Genomic DNA, 15,875 nt, shown 5'->3' with positions numbered 1-15,875 from the left:
AAATTAAATATATATATATATATGTATGTAATGTGTGAGTGTGTCATTACCGACAGTTATAAACTAGTGCAGGGCTATCCAATAGGCAAACTGCAGTCTGTACGAGACGCTTGGGTCACAAACCCTTTGGCAATTTTGCAGATCTGGATATTATTTTAAATAACTAAAACTGATGAATTTTCACACCTACATATTCCAGGATTTCACCGCTTGAAATATGCACTCAAAATGTAGATAGAAAGGATGAAATCTGGATTGGGGGGAAAAAAAAAAATCAAACTAATAAAAAAATATATATAAATAAAATCAGTGTTTAGTGGCTTTTTCCAGCATCTCTGCCGAATGTGAAAACAAATACTACCGAATCAAGTGATACAGAATGCTTTGGGCTCCCGTGAAGTCAATAAAAACATGTTAAAGTGAAACAAGCACACACAAAAAATACAGCCGTTTATAAAGAGTAGTTTACTGGATGTATAAAAGTAATTTGGTAGTGAAGAAACACATAACAGTCTCATACACTTATGTGAGCATAAAGACCAATAAATAGAAGTAGAAACTACACCAACAGAATGAAGCTGTAATAAAACTAGCGTTAGCACAAACAAAATCTCTTTACATCGCATTACACGTGTTCTTTGCACATACAGAGACTATTTCCCTTATTGCACCTGAACAGAGGTACCAGGCTGCCCTGTCCTTTGATACTGCCCCTAATGCAGTAATATAGAAGAGCACCAGGTCACTCTCAGTGATAGTTTATTTCCTAAGCAGAGTATACACTGCTACATTCATCTGTATTACATCTTGCTGAATCCATGGTGCAATGTACAGTACATATGTTGTAGTAACTGTTTTTTTTTAATTTACTATAGTACTGGCATATATTACAGTATGTACACATGCTCATAATGTGCATTATTCTCATACAATAGAGACTAAGGAGGATATATAAAGCGACAGTTCTGGAAGGGTCTTTAAGGCTAAATTAGGATCATGGTTCACCATTTTAACTGCCTCCTGGAAAGCTAGTGCAAAAAAAAAAAAAATGTTTTGGAAAAAGAGATATAGTAAACACACAAATCCTAAGTAGCTCTTATGGTGTGTACACACGGTGAGATTTTTTCTTACGATTTTGGCTATATAGTCAAAATCGTAAGAAAAGTTAGTGCAGATCGCAAGGTGAAAGTCACCTTGCGATCCCAATTCGATGACGATGTGTGGTTCCGCGCGGTCGGCATCGCAAGAATAGATAGACTGTGCAGGCAAGTCAATTTTGACTATCTCTAGAGAAGAGATAGTCAAAATTGACACTTAGCCAAAATCGCACATAGTCAGTATCACAAGCACACTCATTATGTGCTTGCGATACTGACTATGTGCCGATCTGGCCCCTGTCGCATAGTGAGAATCGGGCATAGCCCGAATCTCACCGTGTGTATGGGCCATTAGTAATATCAGTTTTTAAAAGTCTAACTATCATTTAAAGCGGCTGAAATCATGAGCACTGATTCATAGTGAACCGGCAAATGCTGCATTATAAATATTAGTATATCCCATAAAATAGCCGCCACCATTACATGCAGATAGCAGCGGCAAAATTAACCACAGAAGTGCAAAAGAGAGAAAAGAAGCCGCAGAGTGATGCAGAATGATGTATTCAAAAATATTAATAATATATTTAAAAATAATAAAAATAAAATAATACATAATATTTAGCATAATAGTCATAACTTTTAAATTTATTAGTGTAAACTAACTATACAGGCGCTTGACATTTTGGGATTACAAATGGTCAGCAAGAATCCTCACTGGGATGCCTGAGCAGGCCTCCAATCAAATACTATATCCATTGCCTGCTTCTCTCCATCTCTACTGCAGATTGTCACCCACTGAGGATGGGATTACAAAACGGGAGCAGCGGAATGTGATTATATAAGATGATGGACCTTTGTAATTTCTTTGCTTGATAATCATTTATCAGAAACCTGTCTGTATTCCTAGCATTAGCAGCATATAAAACCTGTTCTGTTAACAATCAACAAGGTGAGAACAGGATGCACAGTGCTGATGCAACTTTAATCGAGGAAGGGACTGGCATGAATATATTCAGGGAAAAGGTCCATGAATGTCAGAATATGTTGCCAACTTTAAAAGACGCAAATATAACCAAATGGTTAACTTTAACCTAGCTGCTCCTTCCTGGTAGTGGAGCCCCGGGCACTGCACCGCAGTCTGAGAAATAGTGGGAAAAGAGGGGTGAACACAGAAACCAGTAGGATGCCACATGTATGTCATGTTAACACTTTACCAGACAAAAAAGCATGGCACCTCTTTCCTTGGAAAATCAGCTTCAGTGTGCAATTCCCGAGGCTCCGCTAAGGAAAAGGAGCATATTGGCTAAATATTAAAGACATACAGGCAAATGAGACAAGAAGAGAAACCCTTCCATTTACTTTCCCTTCTGTAAATATTAGCAATCATTAACCTCCCTCTTTGATAACGTGTTGCATCAGTATGGTTGATGAATTCTCAGCAGCTGTAAATCCAGCAATATATTTAGTGTCCAAGTCGGTTTAAGTAAATAAAAAACTTACTGCTTGTAATGACATATATTAGACAACAATAAAATACACAGCCACAAGAAGATGGAAATATGCATAAATAGTGGAAGGTTCTGAATCCATTGCCAGCAGTGGACGTCGCTCCTAAAATCAGCAAAAACAGGACAATACATCTTAACTCGAACTAACGACATAAACCAATAATGTCTATTAAACACATTAAAATACTTCTAAATTTCTGATTAACATTTTTCTCTATTAAGTGCTTGAAAAAGATGGTCTCTGCTTTTAGCAGCGTCATAACTATTAAACTATTACAAGGAACTAGATTTTAGTGGCCGTGAAGGGATACAAACAGTGTACTGTGATTTTCTCCATTGCTGTGAAAATACTGTACAAAACTACTTTGTTCGTTAAAATATTCCAAACTCCAACAGTAGGCCTCGATTACACAGCACATAAAAGGCTGTGGACACAGATGAATACTGCTGTAGTAAACAATGTATGCAGTACACTGGTACACAGAGATGGAGCAGAGTTTATAGTAGTAAAAAGTACACTATGGGGTCTATTGAATTATTGTCGGAATTCCTGACTTGTTGGAGAAACAGCACTTTCCGACTTTTTTTACGTTTTACAGGTTTCTGGCCTGTTTTCGGCAATGCATATCCAACTTAATAAAAAGTCGGATCGGCACTGTCGAAAACAGGCAAAAACCTGTCAGAAATGCCCGCAAATTGAAAACTGAAGTGTCGGATCCTCGATCCGACAATAACTAAATAGACCCCTATTATGACTGAGAACTACATGGAGAACCAACGACATGTGATACTTTTCCAACTAACAAAACTATGAAAGGCAAGGTATATAAAAATAAGAATTTACTCACCGGTAATTCTATTTCTCGTAGTCCGTAGTGGATGCTGGGAACTCCGTAAGGACCATGGGGAATAGACTGGCTCCGCAGGAGACTGGGCACTCTAAAGAAAAGATTAGGTACTATCTGGTGTGCACTGGCTCCTCCCTCCATGCCCCTCCTCCAGACCTCAGTTAGGGAAACTGTGCCCGGACGAGCTGACATTACAAGGAAAGGAAATTTGAATCCAGGGTAAGACTCATACCAGCAACACCAATCACACCGTACAACTTGTGATAACCTTACCCAGTTAACAGTATGAACAACAACTGAGCCTCACTCAACGGATGGCTCATAACAATAACCCTTATTTAAGTAATAACTATATACACGTATTGCAGAAAGTCCGCACTTGGGACGGGCGCCCAGCATCCACTACGGACTACGAGAAATAGAATTACCGGTGAGTAAATTCTTATATTCTCTGGCGTCCTAGTGGATGCTGGGAACTCCGTAAGGACCATGGGGATTATACCAAAGCTCCCAAATGGGCGGGAGAGTGCGGATGACTCTGCAGCACCGAATGAGCAAACACAAGGTCCTCCTCAGCCAGGGTATCAAACTTGTAGAATCTTTGCAAATGTGTTTGAACCCGACCAAGTAGCCGCTCGGCAAAGCTGTAAAGCCGAGACCCCTCGGGCAGACGCCCAAGAAGAGCCCACCTACCTTGTGGAATGGGCTTTTACTGATTTTGGATGCGGCAATCCAGCCGCAGAATGAGCTAGCTGAATCGTGCTACAGATCCAGCGCGCAATAGTTTGCTTTGAAGCAGGAGCATCCAGCTTGATGGGTGCATGCAGGATAAACAGCGAGTCAGTCTTCCTGACTCCAGCCGTTCTGGAAACATATATTTTCAAAGCCCTGACTACATCCAGTAACTTGGAGTCCTCCAAGTCCCGAGTAGCCGCAGGCACCACAATAGGTTGGTTCAAATGAAACGATACCACCTTTGGGAGAAATTGGGGACGAGTCCTCAATTCTGCTCTGTCCATATGGAAGATCAGATATGGGCTTTTACATGACAAAGCCGCCAATTCCGACACACGCCTAGCCGATGCTAAGGCCAACAGCATGACCACTTTCCACGTGAGATACTTTAGTTCTAAGTGGCTCAAACCAGTGGGATTTCAGGAAATCCAACACAACGTTAAGATCCCAGGGTGCCACTGGTGGTGCATCCCAGGGTGCACTCCCTTAACAAACGTCTGAACCTCAGGCAGTGAAGCCAGATCTTTTTGAAAAAAAAATGGATAGGGCCGAAATTTGGACCTTTATGGACCCCAATTTTAGGCCCATAGTCACCCCTGACTGTAGGAAGTGCAGGAAACGACCCAGCTGGAATTCCTCTGTAGGGGCCTTCCTGGCCTCAAACCAAGCAACATATTTTCGCCATATACGGTGATAATGCTTTGCTGTCACGTCTTTCCTAGCCTTTATCAGCGTAGGAATAACTTCATCCGGAATGCCTTTTTCAGCTAGGATCCGGCGTTCAACCGCCATGCCGTCAAACGCAGCCGTGGTAAGTCTTGGAACAGACAGGGCCCTTGTTGCAGCAGGTCCTGTCTGAGAGGCAGAGGCCATGGGTCCTCTGTGCGCATTTCTTGCAGTTCCGGGTACCAAGTCCTTCTTGGCCAATCCAGAACAATGAGTATTGTTCTTATTCCTCTCTTTCTTACTATTCTCAGTACCTTGGGTATGAGAGGAAGAGGAGGAAACACATATACCGACTGGTACACCCACGGTGTCACTAGTGCGTCCACAGCTATCGCCTGAGGGTCCCTTGACCTGGCGCAATATCTTTTTAGCTTTTTGTTGAGGCGGGACGCCATCATGTCCACCTGTGGCAGTTCCCATCGCTTTGCGATCTGTGTGAAGACTTCTTGATGAAGTCCCCACTCTCCCGGGTGGAGGTCGTGTCTGCTGAGGAAGTCTGGTTCCCAGTTGTCCACTCCCGGAATGAACACTGCTGACAGTGCTTGCACGTGATTCTCCGCCCACCGAAGAATCTTTGTGGCTTCCGCCATTGCCATCCTGCTTCTTGTGCCGCCCTGGCGGTTTACATGGGCGACCGTCGTGATGTTGTCTGACTGAATCAGTACTGGCCGGTTTTGAAGCAGGGGCTCTGCTTGACTCAGGGCGTTGTAAATGGCCCTTAGTTCCAGTATATTTATGTGTAGAGAAGTCTCCAGACTTGACCACAGCCCTTGGAAGTTTCTTCCCTGAGTGACTGCCCCCCATCCTCGGAGGCTTGCATCCGTGGTCACCAGGACCCAGTCCTGTATGCCGAACCTGCGGCCCTCGAGAAGGTGAGCACTCTGCAGCCACCACAGAAGAGACACCCTGGCCCTTGGGGACAGGGTGATCAGCCGATGCATCTGAAGATGCGATCCGGAGCACTTGTCCAACAGATCCCACTGAAAGATCCTCGCATGGAACCTGCCGAAGGGAATGGCTTTGTATGAAGCCACCATCTTTCCCAGGACTCGCGTGCAGTGATGCACCGATACCTGTTTTGGTTTCAGGAGGTCCCTGACCAGAGATGCTAATTCCTGGGCCTTCTCCACCGGGAGAAACACCTTCTTCTGTGTCCAGAATCATGCCCAGGAAAAGCAGACGCGTCGTAGGAATCAGCTGCGACTTTGGAACATTCAGAATCCAGCCGTGCTGTTGCAACACTTCCTGAGAGAGTGCTACGCTGATCAACAACTGCTCCCTGGACCTCGCCTTTATGAGGAGATCGTCCAAGTACGGGATAATTATAACTCCCTTCTGCCGGAGTATCATCATTTCGGCCATTACCTTGGTAAATATTCTCGGTGCCGTGGACAGGCCAAACGGCAACGTCTGGAACTGGTAATGACAGTCCTGTACCACAAACCTGAGGTACTCCTGGTGAGGTGGGTAAATGGGGACATGCAAGTAAGCATCTTTGATGTACAGCGACACCATAAAATCCCCCTCTTCCAGGCTTGCAATAACCGCTCTGAGCGATTCCATTTTGAACTTGAATTTCTTTATATAAGTGTTCAAGGATTTTAAATTCAGAATGGGTCTCACCGAACCGTCCGGTTTCGGTACCACAAACATTGTGGAATAGTAACCCCTTCCCTGTTGAAGGAGGGGGACCCTGACAATCACTTGCTGGAGGTACAGCTTGTGAATTGCCGCCAGTACTACCTCCCTTTCCATGGGGGAAGCTGGCAAGGCTGATTTGAGGTAACGGCGGGGGGGAGTCGCTTCGAATTCCAGCTTGTATCCCTGAGATACAATTTGTATAGCCCAGAGATCCACCTGTGAGCGAACCCACTGGTTGCTGAAGTTTCGGAGACGCGCCCCCACCGCACCTGGCTCCGCCTGTGGAGCCCTAACGTCATGCGGTGGACTTAGTGGAAGCAGGGGAGGACTTTTGTTCCTGGGAACTGGCTGCATTGTGCAGCTTCTTACCTCTACACCTGCCTCTGGCAAGAAAGGATGCGCCCCTGACCCTCTTGCCTTTTTGGGAACGAAAGGACTGCATTTGATAATACGGTGCTATCTTAGGCTGTGAGGAAACCTGAGGCAAGAAAGTCGACTTTCCAGCTGTCGCTGTAGACACGAGGTCCGACAGACCGTCCCCAAACAATTCCTCACCCTTATAAGGCAAAACCTCCATGTGTTTTTTAGAATCAGCATCTCCTGTCCATTGCCGAGTCCATAAGACCCTCCTGGCAGAAATGGACATAGCATTAATTCTAGAGCCCAGCAGGCAAATGTCCCTCTGAGCATCCCACATATATAAGACGACGTCTTTGATATGGCCCAGGGTTAGCAAAACAGTATCTCTGTCGAGGGAATCTATGTCGTCTAACAGAGTATCTGTCCACGCTGCTACAGCACTACACATCCATGCTGAAGCAATAGCAGGTCTCAGTAGAGTACCAGAGTGTGTATACACTGACTTCAGGATAGCTTCCTGCTTTCTATCCGCAGGCTCCTTTAGGGCGGCCGTATCCTGAGACGGCAGGGCCACCTTTTTAGATAAGCGTGTCAGTGCCTTGTCCACCCTAGGGGATGTTTCCCAACGTAAACCTGTCCGTTGGCGGGAAAGGGTACGCCATCAGTAACCTCTTAGAAATCACTAATTTCTTATCAGGGGAACTCCACGCTTCTTCACACAATTCATTTAATTCATCAGATGGGGGAAAAGTCACTGGCTGCTTTTTCTCCCCAAACATATAAACCCTCTTGGTATTAACAGGGTTAATCTCAGAAATGTGTAATACATCTTTTATTGCAATAATCATGTATCGGATGGCCTTGGTCATTTTAGACTGTAAATGTGCCTCATCATCGTCGACACTGGAGTTGGACTCCGTGTCGACATCTGTGTCAACCATCTGAGATAGAGGGCGTTTATGAGCCCCTGACGGTTTCTGAGTCGCCTGGGCAGGCGCGGGCTGAGACCCCGGCCGTCCCAAGGCTGCAGCGTCATCAAACCTTTTATGTAAGGAGTTTACATTGTCATTTAAGACTTTCCACATATCCATCCAATCAGGTGTCGGCCCCGACGGGGGCGACACCACACTTATCTGCCCTTGCTCCGCCTCCACGTAACCTTCCTCATCAAACATGTCGACACAGCCGTACCGACACACCGCACACACACACGGAATGCTCAGACTGAGGACAGGACCCCACAAAGTCCTTTGGGGAGACAGAGAGTATGCCAGCACACACCACAGCGCTATATAACACAGGGATTCTCACTGATAATAAGTGATTTACCCAATAGCTGCTTTATATGTCTTATTTGCGCCTAAATTTATGTGCCCCCCCTCTCTTTTTAACCCGTCTTGTACCTGGATACTGCAGGGGAGAGCTTGGGGAGCTGCTTCCAGCGGAGCTGTGAAGAGAAAATGGCGCTGGTGTGCTGAGGAAGAAGGCCCCGCCCCCTCAGCGGCGGGCTTCTGTCCCGCTTTCTGTGTGAAAAAATGGCGGGGTTTTTTACATATATACAGTGCCAGACTGTATATATGTATTTTTATGCCGATTTCGTCGTCTTCAAGCTTCTGTTCTTCTGGCTCTGCGAGGGGGACGGCGGCGCGGCTCCGGGAACGGACAATCGAGGACAGGTGCCTGTGTTCGAACCCTCTGGAGCTAATGGTGTCCAGTAGCTTAAGAAGCACAAGCTAGCTGCAAGCAGGTAGGTTTGCTTCTCTCCCCTTAGTCCCACGTAGCAGTGAGTCTGTTGCCAGCAGAAGCTCACTGAAAATAAAAAACCTAATAAATACTTTCTTTACTAGTAAGCTCAGGAGAGCCCACTAGGAGCACCCAGCTCTGGCCGGGCACAGATTCTAACTGAGGTCTGGAGGAGGGGCATGGAGGGAGGAGCCAGTGCACACCAGATAGTACCTAATCTTTTCTTCAGAGTGCCCAGTCTCCTGCGGAGCCCGTCTATTCCCCATAGTCCTTACGGAGTTCCCAGCATCCACTAGGACGCCAGAGAAATGTCATTGGAAGAAAACAAGTGTGCAGTTCAGTTCAGTAAGCTCTACTCTATCTACAAAATACATCACATGTAAAGATTATGCCACAGATACAAAAGTTCTTCTGGAATCTATGGAGAATATGCTTTTATGACATATGGCCTAAATGTATCCATTACACTGGTCAATACTGAAATGGTGAGCAAAGCCATTCGGGTGACTAACCTGGGCATATTTCTTGTACAAATCTTCCTAAAATTTGATTGTCCATTAGCATTTGTAAAACAAATAAACATTAAACAAAACATTACGTTGGGAGGTTGGGTATGGTTCGTTGGGTTGACCACTAAAGGTCGACATGCACTAGGTCAACAGGGTGTCTAGGTCGACAGGGTCGTTAGGTCGACATGTGCAAGGGCGACAGGGCAAAAGGCCAACATGTTTTTTTTTGTTTTTTTGGTGTCATTGTCTTCGTAGAGTGACGAGGAACCCCAATTACTGCACCGCGTTCGCTCGCCATACTTCGGGCAAGGTGCCACGCAGCGCTCGGAACAGATTACTGTTCCCATTAGTAGTCCACGTGGATCGTAAAGTATGAAAAAGGTCAAAAAACGAAAGAAAAAAAATCTTGAAAAACCCATGTCGACCTTTTGACATGTCGACCTTGCACGTCGACCTAATGAACCTGTCGACCTAGTGCATGTCGACATAACGACTGCAACCCGGGAGGTTACAGGGTGTATTTTTTTATTTTTTTTTAAATAAGACAAGGTACCCGTTGAGTAGTATGATTAATTTATGGATGGTTCAGTCTTGTTAAAGGGTAAGTATGACGTCAGGATCACTGAGCAGATGCTTGATCTGGTCATGAAACTTTTCTCTGTATTGGTTGAAGTGCATAATACTCTCCGGTTCTTCTTTAAACCAAAACTTGTCAAATTCATACAGAAGATAGCCTGCAACAATATTAGGCAGACAAATTAGGCTTACTCTCGTAAACAGACAATTTATACAGTAGCAGCCACACTTAATCTGCAGTGTATGCTTCATTCCATCAAATACTTACAGAAAAACTGATGGAAGCTCTTAATCTCAGGTAACCTAGGAGCCATGTTATAGAAATTAGACTTCAGAGCACCGCTTTTGAGCAAACTGTAAGCCATTTCTGTCAAATTGATCCCAACTATAGCATATGAATACCTGGAAAAGAATTAATAGAATGAGATACAGGTATTGTTTCCTTTATTGATAACAATTTAGATGACCTATTGGAAGCAAAATGTTACTACAGTAAATGGAGTTGGCACCTTTATTAAAATGGTGATTTGATTAGCCAATAAAATGTCCAGAAAACTGTTACATGTCCAATTACATCATTTAATTAACCAGAAACAGAGAATGGATTTCACTAGGCATGCCCAAATAACTGGTCTGCTTTACCTGCATCAGAATGCATGTCCAGTTATTGGCCAAGTTCTCTGAGGTTTCATATTAACCTCAAAAAAACAGATTTTGTTTTATTTTTGTGCAGACAGAATTTGGCCATCATGTAGGTGAGAGGAGCAGCTGAAACGCAGAGTATGAGTTCAAAAATAGGATTTTAATACCTACCGGTAAATCCTTTTCTCTTAGCCCATAAGGGATATTGGGGGAAACTAGTACAATGGGGTATAGACGGGGTCCAAAGGAGCCAGTGCACTTTAAATTTCTTCAACTGGGTGTGCTGGCTACTCCCCTGTATGCCCCCTCCCACAGGCAGTTATTGGTAAAAACGTGCCCGAAGGAGAAAGGACATACACAGTGGTGGCCAAAATTGCAGACACTTTTTAAAATTGGAATGTTTTTCAACTTTGAATGTTGATAAAAACTGTTTCACTTTATGCAGTGCAATGATTCTGTCAAAGTCGGAAAAAATATCATGCTACACGTTGCCATATATTCACCCCATGCGCTTGCCCGCTGCACATGCACATTCTCTCCCGTGCGTGCGCATATTCGCAGTTGCGTGACGGCGCCTCCTCGGCCATGCGCTCGAGCGCGTGGTATGTGCATTTACGGTAGAGTTTGTGTGCGTCTAGCTGTCGACTCAATCGTTACATAGTAAATCCATATAGTATGTTTTATAGGTAATGTTCCCCTCAATAATAACTGTAAGTTTGTTTATTGTAACTGGTCGCTGGACAGAGGAATTCCTCTTTGCATGATACGAAGGGTCAGACAGGGTTTGAGCAGTGGTGTTTGGTACCTAACTAAAGATCATTTTATTAGAAACAATCCGGTGCTGGTTAGGTAAAGATTAATCCCTCCTGCGTATAGTTATGTCTATTAGTAGTTTCTGGACATTTACTATATTTGCGGTTCATTATCCATGCGGCGGGAATCCTGAGATTCCCTCCCACCTGAGCAGTTCGATATACTCACAGCCCACCTGTTCAAACTAACCTATGACCTTTTGTTATAGTGCGGGGAGACATTCCTGTGTCCAATGAACAATGAGATTATAGGTCCCTTTGTAGTGTACTGTACGCAGTGTATATAAGAACAGCCAGCCTGGCCAGCTCAGTCTCTCTCCACAACGGTTTTCATCATTGACTAACTAGAGAGCTGGTACCAGGACGGCGCAGCGATCATTCCCAGTGTGTAAGTTCTTCTCTGTAACCAACTTGTTCTCTGTTTGTATTTTGCCACGTTTCTCTCTTTTACTCTTTCTCATTGTATGTTATTGTTTGCAATTGTGCCGCTATTGTGTATTTATGTGTAGTTATTCTGCTTAGATATTGATGTTAGTCTGTAGTGTATGAACTGTTAACTGTTTTCCCCTTTTTACATAGCTAAATATTGTTAGTAAAGGTTTTGGAACCTTAGCAAGGTATTGTGTGTTTATTACATTGCTGAGGGTAATCGGAGCGTCTCAATCGCTCAAGCAGCTTTTGTATTAACAAGGTTAAGCAGCGTTATATCGCTACAGTATTTCAGTAGTAAGGTTTACAGTATAAACTCAATCTTTCAGTGTGTTGCATACAAGGTTTACTGAGTGTCATCCCGTGAGCGTCTGCGCCGCTCGTGTTCCCCTCGTGGTCACGAGCGTCCGCTACGCTGGTGGCGTAGCATTACGGTAGTCGGCCGCCTATAGCGTGCTCGACACCAAGCGTTAAGCTGTGAGCGAGCGTGCCGCATGTGCGTCTCGACCACGGCTAAGCGACTGCTACGCTAAGTGCGTACCCTTACGGTACCCCATACGCCAATTGCGTACTGAGTCTCTTACCCATATATATATAGTGTATGTTATAAGATAAATATTTAGCTTTATCAATTGGCGTCTCGTCCGTCCTCCACATATCCGCACTAACACAGACTTTATCTGTCAGCAAGGGCGGGAAGGCAGTATCCCTTCGTATCCGTATTGGTGGTGAGGGGTACAGTAGTGCTGAATAGATAAGCGTCTGCATCGCTACGCTGTAGGAGTGCTGGTGGAATCCGGAACCGGAAGGTAAGAACAAAACGCTATTTGTCTTTTAAAACTGTTTATCTCTGTTTTGCGTACGCAACACACGCACACACCTGCATTTCTTTTTATTTGTGTATTTTCACATCTCACCTTCCTGCTTGCCATTTATAATTGATAACGTGCTGAGAAAGATTTGTTGCTATTGGTAGTTAAAAGTAATATTAATACATTAAGGAGTAATTTGTAAAACACGCACACGGCTTTGCCTAAAGATACAAGGAAAGATCTGTGTGGTGCTCGGTAGATGATTACAGTTAAAAGATCATCTACATTGATATAAACGTGTTAGTTGTATTTCTGTGGATATACCTGGCTTGCGTACACGTGTCTCTAACAAAGGGCGGGACTAGCGTACGCGACGCAAGGGCCGACGCACGGAGCGTATATTACGCAACGGAGCATCTGGGTACGCCCACATAATACAAATCACACGATAGTATTGTTTTAGCAGGCGATACGGAGGCAACGCGATAATAGCGCAAATCAATCTCAGTGTCCAAAATTTTAAGCTAATAGATCCTTCTCTAGTTGCAACTCCTCTGGATTAGCCTGCGATACTGAATGAAAGGGATTTCTGCGCAGAAACGAAAGTAAAGAGTATATGAGGTGAAAGTGTGTGTATACATATATATAAGTTTCTAATTTTTGGGTGGAACCACAGGAAATCATCGAGTTCTCGTGAGGTACATACGTGTAAGTGACGGCACGGTGGCTTGGGAGGCATCCCTTGTTAAACATATTAAAAGAAGAGCATTAGAGTATAGCAGACCAGGAGGTCTACTGTAGCACAGACCAGGAGGTCACGGACCAGGAGGTCCAGGTACAGCAGACTAGGAAGTCCGCTATAGATAAAGAGTAAAGAAGCACAACACCAGGAAGGGTTGGTGCGGTACCCATTGACAATGCCAACTTCCCTTTATGAAGCTAAGAACACTGTACGCTGTTTGCTTAAGAAATACCGTATGGGTACGCTATCTGCGTAACGATCGCTAAGCCGTAGGCGAGACGCTCAAGCGTCACGTTCGCTCACGGCCCAGTGATCACAGGACACGTTATTGGTTATGTCTAGGGGAATGATTCGCTGTAGCGTAGCCTACGCTCGAGACCACGAGGAGGTCACCAGCGATGCAGACGCTCACAACACTATACCTTTATGTTAAAACCTTATACCAATGAAATACACTGAATACCTTAATGTGAGTACAGGGTGTAAGTGCAACCTTGTGTAACCTGACTAACTACAAAGCTGCTTGAGCGTCACCGACGCTCAAGTGAACACTTAACACTATAGAAAATACACAGATACTGGTTTAGGTTCCAAAGCCTATTAACTATGTATTATAACTAATATACTTGCAAAAAGGAATCACAGTACAAATGATACACTACAGTATAACATAAACCACCTAACCAGATAACTATACAGGAAACACACTACAATACAATACAGTTAAGTTTAAGGAGAAATAAGAGAAGATGAGAAGACAAGAGAGAGAGAGAGATTTGAGAGAGATTGGCTCACAATAACATTAAAAGACAATATGGTTGCAGCGAAGCTTACACATGTGAGGAACAATCGCTGCGCAGTTAATCAATGCTGAGAATCTTTGTTTAGAAAGTACTTGAGCTTACCCATGCTGCCTGTCCCTATATACACAACACCCAGCTACACAATCGTCCCTACAATGCCGCATGGGGCAGAAGCTAGACTCCATTTTATTCCAAAATGTCCAAGCCTCAAAACAATGCATATGTTCTGATTTTACAATTCCAAACAATCTAAATCACCTTTCACAATTTCAAGCAAACACAGTATCTCTATAACCAGAGCATATGAGTTATCACAAGACCAGACCACCAGGTACTCACAAGTATCAGCCTGCCATTGCTACCAGCACATATTCAAAAGTACTGCATGGTGGTATTTATGATTAACAAGATCCCAGCTACCATCACAGATTCCACAGGGCACCAACACTAACACCCAACAATCATCACAGCCAAGTTACAATATCCTATTTAAACCAGAAAGCAATATGTCTATATTTCCTTCTATAGCCATGTGATTCTATACTTAGCCTTTGGGAAGGAATTCTGTCCTGGGGATGTAGCCGCCATGCTGCTTGATGCTAGCTTAGTTCTGAGTGTCAGTCAGCCCTGTGATCTCCAGTGGGTATATCATACCTGCATTCCAGCTGTGGGGGTGTGTCAACCACAGGAAGTGTGTGTCCCTCCCAGCATGTGAGCCAGCTGCATCAGTGGCCTTGGTTATGTAACACAATGGGTGATGACCAACACATTCCTGTCTAGTGAGAAGCTATTGTTTGGCGAATACAAAACAGAATCCTGTCTGGGTTTTGTTCTATATTCATGATGTCCACTTTCAGTTGAGACAATGACATCTCAGCCCTCATTCTCCTGTATACAAATCCAGCCCCATTTGTAAACACAGGTGTTGGCCCTCCTTATTGAGTCTCAAAAGCTCAGTGTAATTAAAGGCTATTGTACTCCGTCTGCGGGAAAGATACTGATTTGGAGTACAATTGATCTTCAATTACTATTCCTGTGTTTACCTTATGCATGTGTAGATATGAGGCCCTCTTAACATGCAAACTATTGTTTGGGGGATCTCTGAGGTCAAAGAGACATTTGAGACCTACTGATGCCTGTCTCCAACTGTTCAGATGCATGACTAAGTAAGAACAAATAATAATAAATAAATGGACATAACTTCTTATGTCCATAACTATTCGCACGAGCAATTAATACGCTCCAAACCAACACCGGAATATTGCTAATTAAATACTCTTCCGATGGGTACCAAACACTGCTGTATGATTCCTGTTAGACCCTTCGTACGATGCAAAGAGGGACTCCTCAGCTCAGGGACATTCTATTTTAACCAAACTTTCAGAATCTATCAAAGGGACCATGATCTATAAACTACATTAATTGTGAACAGTTGTAACGAATGGGTCGCACGCTACGACTACGTAAACTCTACCGTAAATACGCATACCGTGCCTGCGAGTGCACGCTATTGCGGGTATGCGCCTCCACGGGAGAGCGTACGCACGCGCAGCGCGGACCAGTGTGCGGTGCAAATATGGCAACGTGCATTGAGACATTTTTCTGACTTTGACACCATATAGGCCATTAAGCTCTGGCTGAAGGAATTCGCAGCCACAATTTGCGATTCCACTGGTCGCTCCGCACATAAGATTAGTTGCTTATGTGCAGAACGATTGTACCGCATGTAATTGTGTGCATTAGTTAGTAACTTGACCCAGTACCATTTGCGTACGCTAGAGGGGTCATAAACGCTATTTGTACATTCTTACGTGATTTGTGTAATTTTTTTTATTTTAAGGGAGGTTCGCTGGTCACTCGGGAATTCTCTAACAACCAATAGTTACTGGAAA

General features: G+C 44.1%; 1 protein-coding gene across 2 annotated transcripts in view; it reads right to left on the bottom strand.

Annotated features, from left to right (window-relative positions):
• Positions 1 to 450: 450 nt before the first annotated feature.
• Positions 451 to 15,875, bottom strand: part of ELMOD2 (ELMO domain containing 2) — a 142,636-nt gene continuing 127,211 nt past the window's right edge. Inside the window, exons 8-10 of one of the 2 annotated variants that reach the window (XM_063920379.1) lie at positions 10,012 to 10,145; positions 9,721 to 9,901; positions 451 to 2,708 (exon numbers count right to left, since the gene is read on the bottom strand). In XM_063920379.1, the coding sequence (XP_063776449.1) occupies positions 9,762 to 9,901; positions 10,012 to 10,145 (274 nt within the window). In that variant the 3' untranslated portion in view covers positions 451 to 2,708; positions 9,721 to 9,761. Of the gene's footprint in view, positions 2,709 to 9,720; positions 9,902 to 10,011; positions 10,146 to 15,875 lie in introns of those variants that run through there. The other variant, XM_063920380.1, reaches the window with a different exon arrangement.

This window comes from Pseudophryne corroboree, chromosome 1, assembly GCF_028390025.1.
Source record: "Pseudophryne corroboree isolate aPseCor3 chromosome 1, aPseCor3.hap2, whole genome shotgun sequence".
NCBI classification, from domain to species: domain Eukaryota; kingdom Metazoa; phylum Chordata; class Amphibia; order Anura; family Myobatrachidae; genus Pseudophryne; species Pseudophryne corroboree.
This window is presented reverse-complemented; position numbering and strand designations above follow the sequence as displayed.